The 13,106-nt window shown below is 37.5% G+C and overlaps 1 protein-coding gene across 4 annotated transcripts in view; it reads left to right on the top strand.

The window, feature by feature from the left end:
- WDR70 (WD repeat domain 70) overlaps window positions 1–13,106 on the top strand; it is a 295,418-nt gene that overhangs the window by 95,888 nt on the left and 186,424 nt on the right. For all 4 annotated transcript variants that reach the window (XM_045862134.2, XM_064596782.1, XM_064596784.1 and 1 more), the window contains one exon: window positions 7,900–7,976. In XM_045862134.2, the coding sequence (XP_045718090.1) occupies window positions 7,900–7,976 (77 nt within the window). The remainder of the gene's footprint in view (window positions 1–7,899; window positions 7,977–13,106) is intronic.

The following is a 13,106-nucleotide window of genomic DNA, read 5'->3' as shown; positions in this document are numbered from 1 at the left end:
AGATTGTGGGTCTTAGGTAGGAAACTAAAAGTGTCACCATCTGCTGGAAGAGTCACTAATTTTGTGTTGGGAGATGTTGAGGTGAAGCCTTCAGTAAGATAGTAAAGACTTAGAATAGCTGTTGATGGTTGTGAGAGAAAAATGACTAGAAGAACTATGGGAGCACTAAGGGCTGTAGAATGTAAATTTGCAGAGACAGTCATTCTGCATATTTGTATGATGTTCTTGAGTCTTATTCAGGAGCCTGGGTGTTTGAATGGAATACAGTGATGAGGAGGAGGGGGTTATTCCAGAATAAAAGTTGTTCATTGTAGGTAAAGCGAAAGGACTTTCAGGTTTATGCTTAAGGAGTGGATGAATGAAAATAAAGAAGGTTGAAGAACTGGAAGATAGGGGGCACCTGGGTGGCTCAGTCGTTAAGCGTCTGCCTTCGGCTCAGGTCATGATCCCAGGGCCTTGGGATCGAGCCCCACATCGGGCTCCTTGCTCAGCGGGAAGCCTGCTTCTCCCTCTCCCACTCCCCCTGCTTGTGTTCCCTCTCTCGCTGTCTCCCTCTCTGTCAAAAAATAAATAAAATCTTAAAAAAAAAAAAAAAAGAACTGGAAGATAGGAGGTTATGTGACCAGTAAATGGAATATATAGAGCCCAGAACATATCAGCTGAAAAATATTTGTTAAATCAATAAATATTGGAAATTCATGGTTTCAGAAAAGTAACTATTTGTGGTAATGGCAGAGTTCGCTGTAGTTGGGGCTGCTGAAATATATTGCAAGAGGTCGTTGGAGTTGAGTAGATCACAGAAGAATGAATTTATCTCTTCAGTGTATTCAAATGGATTTTAAAATCACTCAGAAATTAGAAAAACTTGGACTTCAGAGTCTTTGATTCATAGAAGGAAATGACTAAGAGTGTGGATGGATTACAATGGGGATCGGCAAACTACAGCCTGTGGGCCAAACCAGCCTGCACTCTGTTTTTTGTAAATAAAAGTTTTATTGGAAACTGCCATGCCTGTTCATTTACTATTGTCTGGGGCTGCTTTTGTGCTATAGTGGTAGAGTTGAATAGTTGCAGCAGAGACCATGTGGCCTGCCAAGCTTAAAATACTCATTATCTGGCCCTTTAGAGAAAAAGCTCGCCAACTCCTGTATTAAAGCTGTGAACATTTTCTGCAGCAAAATGTATGCACACAAAATTTTGCTGACAGTTTTAGGAACTTTTGTGATTCCTAACAGCCAAAGAACAGACTCCGGGTAAGAAGAACTTTTGGATCCAAGTTCACACTATATTCTCTGCTGCATTTCATCTCATCATGTGAGTTGCCTCTGTTAGTTAGCTCACCATGCCAAAGACATGGGCACTTTCATTTGGGTGGGTCACAGAGCCTCACCTCATTCAGTGACTACAGATGGCACTGCATCAGAGCGGCTCTTTACAGTTCTTGTCATGTGGCAGCCACGAGAGTATGTATAGATTAGTACAAATCAGCACGCATTGCGCTGTGCCCCCGCCCCATCTGTGTGTGTGTGTGTGTGTGTGTGTGTTTAGAGGAAACCAGTATTGATCATGGTTCAGTAATGTCCTCTCTTTAGGGAGAGGATAACATTTATGAGAAACAAATGGATGCTTAATTCTTCTAGGCTATTTCCAGTTAAGGTTGTTAAATAAAGGGATTTTTTTCAGGAGTGCCTATGTTTAGATAAGGGAGGAAGAGAGAAAAACTAGTTTATTTGATGAAAAACTGTTTTAGTCACTGGCTGTTCTTTAGTAGGTGTCACTTTAAAATTTTTTCTGCTAATGTTAGCCATGGTACTGAATCTGTTTAGATCCATTTGAGAATCCTTAGTTGAACTTGATTTTTGTTATGACTAATTTTGGTCACTGTTTTAACACAAGGGTACTTAACATTCCCATTGCCTTTGTCATGCTCCTATTTTACAAACAAGAAACAACATTCACAGTCTTTTAGATTTTTTACAGTTTAGCCTACTTGTGTTCATATTCTAGGTACTCAGCAGCTAAGGTGCCCACATATCCTTTTGATCTTAATGTCTTCTGTAATAGGGATCATTTTCTTTTGGTCCTCTTAAAAATATCCTTTATATTCCAAGATGCTATTTCAACTCTAATCAACACATACCAATAAAAAAAACCCTATTTTCTGGGGCTTGCCTTCAAGACCTGAATGGTCTCGGTGAGTTGTTGGGTTGTTGCTCGGACAAAGTACTGGAAGTGAGGGTCCAAGAACTAGACTGAGCAGCATCCATCTGTAGAATCCCTGAGTCTGGGAGTGGGAGAGGAAAATGGTAAATGGGAACTGACTGGGATGTAAGCAGACTATGCATTAGATTATAGGGCCAGGCAGAGATGTCAGTGAAGATGGAGTTCAGTTAGGCAGAGGAGAGTGCAGCAGGTGTGGAGGAGTCTACAAGACTGAGGAAGCCAAGGCAGTTTAGGCTCTCTACTTTGAGACTCTCTATCCTCTTCTATAGCTATGTCAATATCCTTTCACTAATACCACACTGCCTTGATCATTGCATCTTTTTAGTATGTCTTAAAATTTGGTGGTGTGTTCAGGTGCCTGGGTGGTTAAGCGTCTGCCTTCGGCTCAGGTCATGATCCAGGACCCTGGGATCATGTCCCTAGTTGGGCTTCCTGCTCAGTGGGGAATCTGCTTCTCTCCCTCTGCCCCTCCCCCTGCTCATTCTCTCTCTCTCTCTTTCAAATAAATAAATAAAATCTTCAAAAAAATTTGTCGGTGTCCTCCCAACTTTGTTCTTTGTCTCAAATTGGGCTATTTTAGTTTCTTTTTTAAAAAAAGCTTTTTTTTTAAAAGATTTTATTTTTATTTATTTGAGAGAGAGAGAGAGAGAGCACAAGGGGGGGGGGAGCGAGAGAGGGAGAAGCAGACTCCCTGCTGAGCAGGGAGCCCAATGTGGGACTCGATCCCAGGACTCCAGGATCATGACCTGAGCCGAAGGCAATTGCTCCACCAACTGAGCCACCCAGGTGCCCTTAAAAAAAAGCTTTTAATTACAGTTATCATACAGTGTTATATTAGTTTCAGGTGTACAATATAGTGATTCATCTACATACATCACCTGGTGCTTGTCATGACAAGTGCACTCCTTAATCCCTATCACCTATTTCACCCTTCCCTCACCCACCTCCCCTCTGGTAACCATCAGTTTGTTCTCTATAATTAAGGGTCTGTTTCTTGGTTTCTCATTCTCTCTTTTTTTCTCCTTTGCTTCATTTCTTAAATTCCACATATAAGTGAAATCATATGGTATTTGTCTTTCTCTGACTGGCTTATTTCACTTAGCATGATACTTTCTAGCTCCATCCGTGTCCTTACATATGGTAAGATTTCATTCTTTTTTATGGCTGAATAATATATATATATATATACATACCACCTCTTCTTTATCCATTCATCAACACATCAATACATTCATCAATACACTTGCACTGCTTCCATAATTTGGCTGTTGTAAAAGGGATGCATGGACCCCTTTGAATTAGTATTTTTGTATTCTTTGTGTAAATACCCAGTAGTACGATTGCTGGATCATAGAATAGTTCTATTTTTAACTTTCTGAAGAATCTCCATACTGTTTTCCAGAGTGGCTGCACCAGTTTGTGTTCCGACCAGTAGTGCACGAGGGTTCCTTTTTGTCATCATCGCCAACACCTGTTGTTTCTTGTGTTGTTGATTTAAGCCATTCTGACAGGTGTGAGATATCTCATTGTAGTTTTGATATTGGGCCCTTTTAGTTTCTTTACTTTTTCACATACATTTTACAATTATCCTGCCTATACATACAAAGAATCCTGCTAGGATTTTGTTTGAAATTATTTTGAATCTAAAGATTATTTGGAGAGGTGCCTGGGTGGCTCCATCAGTTAAGTGTCTGACTCTAGATTTTGGCTCAGGTCATGATTTCAGGGTAGTGGGATGGAGCCCCATGTTGGGCTCTGTGCTGGGTGTGGAGCCTGCTTAAGATTCTCTCTCTCTCCCCCCTTCCCTCCCCTCTGCTCCCTGTTCGAGCGCTCACTCTCTCTCTTTCTCTCTCTGTCTCTGAAAAAAAATTTTAAAAAAATTAAAGTTAAATAAAGGTCATTTGGAGAGAATTGGTATCTTAACTATATGGAATCTTTCAGTTCACCAACAGCAATATATCTATCATTTATTTAGGTCTTTTTTTTTTTTTATTCAAGTTTTACAGTTTTTAACATAGAGCTCCTGAACAGATTTCACTAAATTCATTCTTAATTTATCCTTAAAAATTTCATTTTTTTAAGCCATTATAAATGGTATCACTTAAAAACGCCTAGTAGAATTTGCCAGTGTAGCCTGGAGTTTTCTTTTCCCTTTTTTCCAGAAAATTTAAACTATGAATTCCATTTATTTAATAAGTATAGAACTATTCATGTTATTTCTTTGTTCTTGGGTTGAGTTATGATAGTTTATGACTTTCATGGAATTGGTCCATTTCCTCTAAATTAGCAAATTCATGTACATAGGATTTTTAGTAATATTTCTTTAGGGTCATTGCTCATATATTTTTTCCTGATGTTGGCAATTTATGTTTCTCTTTTTTTTGGTCTGGCTAGAAGTTTTCAATTTATCTCATTCATTTGTATTTCTCTGCTGTAGTTCTGTTTTCAACATTGATTTCTGTTCTTATGCTTTCTTTCCTTTTGCTTGTTTTTCGTAGTTTTCTAATTCCTAATATTTTAAGGTGGATGCTTTAATTATAGAGACTTGCTTTAGTTTTTCTTTTTTTAAAAGACTTCATTTATTTATTTATGTATTCATTCATTCAGAGAGTGCGCAAGTGGGGAGAGGGGCAGAGTGAGATGGAGACAATCTCAAGCAGACTCCATGCTGAGCACAGAGCCTGGCTCAGGGCCCAACCTCGTAACTCTGAGATCATGACCTAACGACCCTGAGATCGTGACCTAAGCCAAAATCAAGAGTTGAATGCTTAAGCAACTAAGCCACCCAGGCACCCCATAAGTGCATATACACTTATAATTGCTATGTTTTTTTGTGAATTGATCCTTTTATCATTATATAATGTCCCTCCTTATCTCTTGTGATTTTTCATCTTCTGATGTCAACCTTGTGTGATATTAATATATTCACTCAAGTTGTTAAAAAGTTATTGTTTGCTTGGTATATTTTGTTCTGTATTCATTTATTCAACATTTATTTATTTATTTATTTATTTATTTTTTTAAAAGATTTTATTTATTTATTTGACAGAGAGAGACACAGCGAGAGAGGGAACACAAGCAGGGGGAGTGGGAGGGGGAGAAGCAGGCTTCCCGTGGAGCAGGTAGCCCGACGTGGGGCTCGATCCCAGGACCCTGGGATCCCGACCTGAGCCGAGGGCAGACACTTAACAACTGAGCCACCGTATTCAACAACATTTATTGAATGTCTGCTAGATTAAGCCATCATGAAATTTATATGCCAGTGGGGAGACATTGTAAATATGCAAAAATATATATCACAAAATTAGAGAGTAGTAAGTACTATGAATTAAAATGAAGCCAATTAAGGGGATGGAGAGTGACTAGGGGCTTGTAGATAGAGTAGTCAGGGTGGCCTCTCTGAGGGGGTGGCATTCAGGCTGAGACCTGGATGAAGGATCCACGAGGGAGCCAGCCACACACATGTCTGAGAAGGGGCTGTGCAGAAAGAGGAACAGCAAAGGCTATTCTGTTCAAGGCTCTGAGTCAAGGTGCTTCTAGATCTTTCTCAGTTCTTTATTTTTAACCTTTCTATGTCATTATATTTCAAGTTGGATTCTTGAAAGAAGTGTATTGTTGGGTCTTGCTTTTTCATGTACAATGGTAATCACTGTCTTTTAATTGGTGTACTTAGCTCATTTAAGTTTAATGTAATTATTGATATGGTTGGATTTAATTCTATTTCATTATTTTTGCTTCTTTCTTTTAAAGATTTTATTTATTTATTCATAAGAGACAGAGAGAGAGAGAGAGAGAGAGAGAGAGGCAGGCTCCCCGCTGAGCAGGGAGCCTGATGTGGGACTTGATCCCAGGACCCTGGGATCATGACCTGAGCCAAAGGCAGATGCTTAACCATCTGAGCCACCCAGGCACCCTATTTCTGCTTCTTTCTGTTCTTTGTTCTCTGCTTCATCTTTCCTGACTTCTTTTAAATTATCTGAGCATTTTTAGAATTTCATATTTATTTACCTGTTAGATTTTTAAAAAATTTTTTTTTATTTGAGACAGAGATGAGAGACAGAGAGCATGAGAAGGAGGAAGGTCAGAGGGAGAAGCAGGCTTCCCGCGGAGCAGGGAGCCTGATGCGGGGCTCGATCCCAGGACCCTGAGACCATGACCTGAGCCGAAGGCAGACACCTAACGACTGAGCCACCCAGGCGCCCCTAGAAGGATATTTTTAAAAGACTGTATTGATTGCTAGGTGGAGCACATGAGGCAAGAATAAAAGTAGAGAGACAAGTGTCAGACCAGTTACAGTGTATAATAACTGACATAGAGGCATGAGGTAATGTTGGCTCCTGTAAGAATGGTGAGGTGAATAAGGAGAAAAGTGGATAGATTTAAAATGTATTTTGGGCTGAACTGACAGGACTAGCTAGGGGATTGAATTCCGGTGGGGAGGGGTTTTAGGTTTATGGTTGTTGGAGTATATAAGGATGACCTCCAAGTTTGTAGTTTTAGCAACTATGGAAGAAGTTGATTGCAAATGAAGTGGACATTAAGAATCAAGATTTCCCTGTTGGCCTATTATTACGTTTGAAATGCCTACGCAAATGCAAGTGTCAAGTTGATAGTTAAATATGCAATCTTAAGCTCAGGAAAGAAAATGGAATCTCAAACCTCCCATCTAGTCCCATTACTTCAGTTCATGCTTCCCTGCTGTACATCTCTGGTCCCTGTTTGTACCCTCTCAACATAAGCAGATTGTCAGGAGTTGGCCAGATCTGTATGAGGTATTGTGGGCAATTTGGACTATAGATGGTCTTCAGGTTTATATGTGAGTACTCCAGTTCCAATTCATTCTTTCCAGAGAGCTACAGTTATTCTCCTTCTAAGTCATTTAAATATGCACATTTTGCTCCTTACAGCAAGCTTTATTTTGGACCCTTACAGAATAAGAGATTTGGCCATTATTAGGTTTTAGGCTCTTTTCTGCCCCATCTGAACATACTGTATGAGATTACTCTAGCCGACTTTGCACCTAGAAGGAAGTGTGTATGTATATTCATGTTTGATATGTACTCTGTGGTTGATTTGGTGTGTATGTCAGTTCGTATACCAACATAACATTGTTTTAATTACAGTATTTTTATATTATGCTCTATAATTAGTAGGGCTAATCTTCTTGAATAATTTTAAAGATATTTCTCCTTTTCTCACATATTTATTCTTATAGATGTAGAATTAAGATCACTGACACATTTTTAAGAAGTGTGGATTTTTTCCCTCAGCCTCTTGCTTTTGCCTTGATTATTTGTAAATACTTTCTATTCTTATTTTCCATTGAGAAAAGAGTCTTTAAAGTAGGGCCTATCTGTCTCTTATTATGGTTTTTCCATTGTTTCCTAAAGAGAGGCTGTCAGTTTCCTTTCTATTTCCTTCCTTATGAAGCACCTAGTCTATATAAGTGCTATGTTAATTTCTAGGCAGGGGAGTTATACAGTGAATTAAACAAAGTGAAATAAACAAAGCATATTATGAAATAAAATTGGGAGAGTATACTATGTTTGTAATTAAAATAGTGTGCTCTTGGGAGGACCAAACATTTACTTTGAAGTATGATATGTCGGTTTCTGGTCACTTTATTTTTAAGAATCTTTTTAAACTATCTTTTTTCCTATATTTTTATTTTTTAAGGGTCATACAGCAATGCTTCATACTGGTTCATGGCATCCCAAAATAAAGGGAGAATTTATGACTTGCTCAAATGATGCGTGAGTACTGTTGATAAATCATCTAATACATTCACGTCTTTCAGTATTTTCTTTAACATTTATATTGTAACAAACTTGCCAATGAAGTAGGGATAGAGTATTAGGAATCCTGAGGTTTACATTATTCTTGGTCTTTACTTTGATTTTACCTGATAGTAGAAGGTTTGTTTAAATAAATATGGAAACTATGAAAAAGAGAGTTGGTATAAATTCTAGTATAGTTTATTAGGGAGATCAGTGGATCAGACTGATGCTATTAAGTGGACTCAAATGACTTTGAAGTTATGACTAATAATTTGTTACTTTTTATAATAAAGATTGATATCTGAGTATAATACCTTATATAAGTTTATTGTTTAAGTGATTGCTTTTTGGAAATAATAACTGAAAAAATTGTTTAAATGGTTATTAAGATTCTTCAGCATTGTATCTGTTGGCCTAGGACTCAAGAATACTACAGGGAATATTTGAGCAGCTTTTTCCTATATTGTTATATTGTATGATTAATTTTTAGTATTCAGAGTGGTTCATAAGAATGCACTATTGGTAGTATTATAAATTACAATGGAAAACCTTATAAATTAAAAAATATAGATGGTGTTATTTAGGTGAAACACTATATTTTAGATAAAAAAGATTGTTGTTTTTAGGTTATTTTGTTTCATCTTTTTACTTTCTGATATTTATAATTTGCCTCATTTACCTTCAAAATTCCTGTTCACATTCTTGGATAGTTTATGTTTTCTGGAGTTGATCTTTAGGATAATAGACAAAAGACATAATTTCATTTCCATACCACAGTTTAAAAATTAATTTGATCTAAAGGGAACTAAAATTTGGGTATCTATACAGAATATGACTGGAACAGGATAGTACAATTTGATTAAAATTTCTGGTAAATAGAACCATGCAGTTCTAATTTCTTTTTTATCTTTGTCTTACTATCTTTCCAAAACTTAAATTATGTATGTTTAAAGTGACATTCCGTACTTCAGCAAATCAAGTATCTGATTTCTTCAGGAATTAAACTTAGCAGGTAATCTAAATTAATAGTATCCCATGACCAAGTAAGGTTTATTCTAGGAATGCAAGGATATTTTACAATTCGGAAATTTTGCCATCAAGAAGTTTTCAACATAATTCATTATTAAATAAGTGAAAAGTTACAAATCACATGATGTTATATATGATAACATTGACATTTGATAAAAGTTAGTAGTCTTTCCGAGTTGAAGTTCTAAGTAAAATAGGAATAAGAAGAAATTAGCAAAACTGTTAAAAATTAATTACCAAAATTTAAAGTAAATATTGTATTATGTATTGAAGTACTGGAGCTATTTGCATTTAAATAAAAAGACAAGGAAAAAAAAAAAGACAAAGATGCCCACAACTATTTAGAGCCTTTATGCAGTGTAGATTTAGAGACTTTATACAGTATAGTAAAATAAGAAAGTAAATAAATGATAGAAGTGTTGGAAGAAAACAACTATTAAAGAATAGAGGAGCCAGGCTATTGTGGTTAAAAACTTCTGCTGAAGAAAGCAATTGGAAAAAAAACCAAAACTTTTGTTCTCCAAACTACTAAGGATCATGCCAAGTGGTAGGCTCTCATGGTTGCTAACACAATAACTTTATGACCTCTAGAGAAGCTTATCCCAAATTGATATCCAGGATATGTAAATTAGTAATTTAAAGAAAGGCATTCCATGGTCAAATAAGTTTGAGAAACTTTGAATGTTATATTCCCAGGCCAGTGATCCACAATAAACATTTAAATGGTTTGTATAGGGTTTAAAGAAACATGTTTAACTTTGTTAATCCTCTGAACAGTAGTTTGGATAAAGTTCTAATGCATGACATCACTTTACTGGGTATAAAGTGTAGTTTATTCCATTCTTTGAAAGAGCAAGTCTTCAGTTCTGTGCCCAGTCACTGATGTTCTAGTATATTGTACCTTTGAAAATGTGCTCCAGTTTCCTTTTACACTGTACAAATTAGGCTTTGTCCATACTTTTATATGAAGATCAGTGGGGTTTAACCATAGACCCCAATTATACATACTCTTTACCACCTTTTATTTATTTGTTTATTTATTTATAGATTTATTTATTTTAGAGAGTGTGTCCATACACGGGGGGTGGGGCAGAGGAAGTGGGAGAGAGAGAATCTCAGACAGACTCTGCACTGAGTGTGGAGCCTGATGTGGGGCTTGATCTCACTGATTTCACCACCTGAGAATATGACCTGAGCTGAAATCAAGAGGTGGATGCTCAACTGACTGAGTCACCCAGGTGCCCCTCTTTACCACCTTTTAGAAAAATCTACCATTAATAAATTCAGATGGTTTGTAGTTAGAGTGACTTTCTTTTGGCCTTTGACTTTGAGGGTAGTAATTAGTAATGGGCTAAGCTGTGGGACATCAGCCCAGACACCTATTTCGATCAACAAATACAGTGTGCTCACTGTGTGCCAGGTACTCCTGGATATGATCTAAGTCTCTGCCTTCATGATGCTTACATTTCAGTGGAGGTGAGTGCTTGGAGACAGACAAGGTACAGATGCACTAATAAATTAATATAGTTTTATGTAGTAATAAGTGTTGAGAATAAAATAAAGTAAAGCAGAAGGGTAGAGAAAGAGAGAGTAGAAGTGTCTATTGTATGTAGAGTAGTCAGAGAAAGCTTCTGAGGAGGTGACCTTTTAGTTGAGAATTACACCATGCACAGGAGGCAGCCCCAGCAGAGAGCCTTCCAGGCCAGAATGGCAGAATAATTCAAGACCTTAAGAAGGGAATGTATTAGAGCATATTGGAGGGGCAGAAAGTCTGGTTTTGTTGACATTTTGTAGGTTGATAGAAAAGGTAGGAATGACAGGAAGTGAATTTGGAGAGGAAGGCAGGGACTAGATCATATAAGGCATTGTAGTCTATGGTATAAAGGGTTAAGATTTTAATGTAATTATAAGGCCAGTCAATAAAGAGTCCTAAGTCTGCCCTATAGTATTATTGAAAATCAAAATCATAGGAACGCTCACTTTACAGGGTATTAAAATTTTCTAGTGACCTTGACATATTAAAGGCCATGAATGAACATCATACTCAATGGGAGAAACTGAGAACTTTCCCTGTAAGGTCAGGAACAAGACAGGGATGTCCACTCTCACCACGTTTATTCAACATAATACTGGAAGTCCTAGCCAGTCAAACAAACAAACAAAAAGAAATAAAAGCATCCACATTGGTAAAGAAGAAGTAAAACTTTCACTATTTGCAGATGACATAATACTATATATAGAAAACCATAAAGACTCCACCAAAAAACTACCAGAACTGATAAATGAATTCAGTAAGGTCACAGGATACAAAATTAATGTATAGAAATCTGTTGCAGTGTCTGTACACTAATAATGAAGCAACAGAATGAGAAATTAAAGCAATCCTATTTACAATTAACCAAAAATAATAAAATACCTAGGAATAAACTTAACCAGAGGTGAAAGCCCTATAGTCTTTCTTTTTTAAGATTTTATTTTTAAGTAATCTCTTTACCCAGCGTAGGGCTTGAACTCACAACCCCATGATCAAGAGTTACACACTCCACCAACTGAGCCAGGCAGGTGCCCTGACCTATATTTAAAACTATAAAACATTGTTGAAAGAAATTGAAGATGACACAAATGGAAAGACATTCCATGCTCATGGGTTGGAAAAACATATTATTAAAATGTTGAGACTACCTGGAGCAGTCTACACATTTAATGCAATTTCTATCAAAATACTAACAACATTTTTCTTTTTTTAAAGATTTTATTTATTTATTTGACAGAGAGACACAGTGAGAGAGGGAACACAAGCAGGGGGAGTGGGAGAGGGAGAAGCAGGCTTCCCACCAAGCGGGGAGCCCGATGCGGGGCTCGATCCCAGGACCCTGGGATCATGACCTGAGCCGAAGGCAGACGCTTAACGACTGAGCCACCCAGGCGCCCCCTAACAACATTTTTCACATAACTGTAACAAATAACTCTAAAATTTATATAGAACCACAAAAGACCCTGAATAGCCAAAAAAGTTTTGAAAAAGAAAAGCAAAGTGGGAGGCATCACAATACCAGATTTCAAGTTATATTACAAAGCTGTAGTCATCAAAATAGTATGGCACTGGCACAAAAATAGACACATAGATCAATGGGACAGAATAGAAAACCCAGGAATAAACCCATGATTATATGACCAATTGATCTTTGACAAAGCAGGAAAGAATATCCAATGGGAAAAAGATAGTCTCTAACAAATGGTGTTGGGAAAACTGGACAGGTACATGCAAAAGAATGAAACTGTGCCACTTTCTTACACCATACACAAAGATAAATTCAAAATGGATTAAAGACTTAAATGTGAGACCTAAAACCATAAAAATCCTAGAAGAGAGCACAGGCAGAAGTGTCTCTGGCATTGGCCCTAGCAACATTTTTCTAGGTGTGTCTCCTGAGGCAAGGGAAATAAAAGCAAAAATAAACTATTGAAACTACATCAAAATACAAAGCTTCTGCACAGCTTTAGAAACAACCAACAAAGGGTGCCTGGGTGGCTCAGTCATTGGGGGTCTACCTTCAGCTTGGGTGGTGATCCTGGGGTCCTGGGAACGGGCCTCACGTCAGGCTCCCTCTTCGGCGGGAGGCCTGCTTCTCCCTCTCCCGCTCCCCCTGCTTGTGTTCCCTCTCTCGCTGTGTTTCTCTCTGTCAAATAAATAAATAAATAAATAAAATCTTTAAAAAAAAAAAAAGAATCAACAAAACTAAAGGTAACCTACTGAATGGGAGAAGATATTTGCAAATGACTTATCCAATAAAGGGTTGGTATCCAAAATATATGAAGAACTTATACAACCTAACACCTAAAAAATGAGTAATCCAGTTAAAAAACAGGCAGAAGACATGAACAGACATTTCTCCAAAGAAGACATCCAGGTGGCCAACAGACACATGAAAAGACGCTCAACATCACTTATCATTAGAGAAATGCAAATCAAAAACCACACTGTGGGGCGCCTGGGTGGCTCAGTTGGCTGAACATCCGACTCTTGGTTTTGGCTCAGGTCATGATCTCAGGGTCATGAAATCAAGCCCTGCATCG

The sequence above is a fragment of the Mirounga angustirostris genome, unplaced genomic scaffold (genome assembly GCF_029215605.1).
Source record: "Mirounga angustirostris isolate CCGP_5_RB_7025 unplaced genomic scaffold, mMirAng1.0.hap1 SCAF_7, whole genome shotgun sequence".
NCBI lineage: Eukaryota > Metazoa > Chordata > Mammalia > Carnivora > Phocidae > Mirounga > Mirounga angustirostris.
The sequence above is the reverse complement of the archived record's forward strand: the minus strand, read 5'-3'. Positions and strand labels throughout refer to the sequence as shown.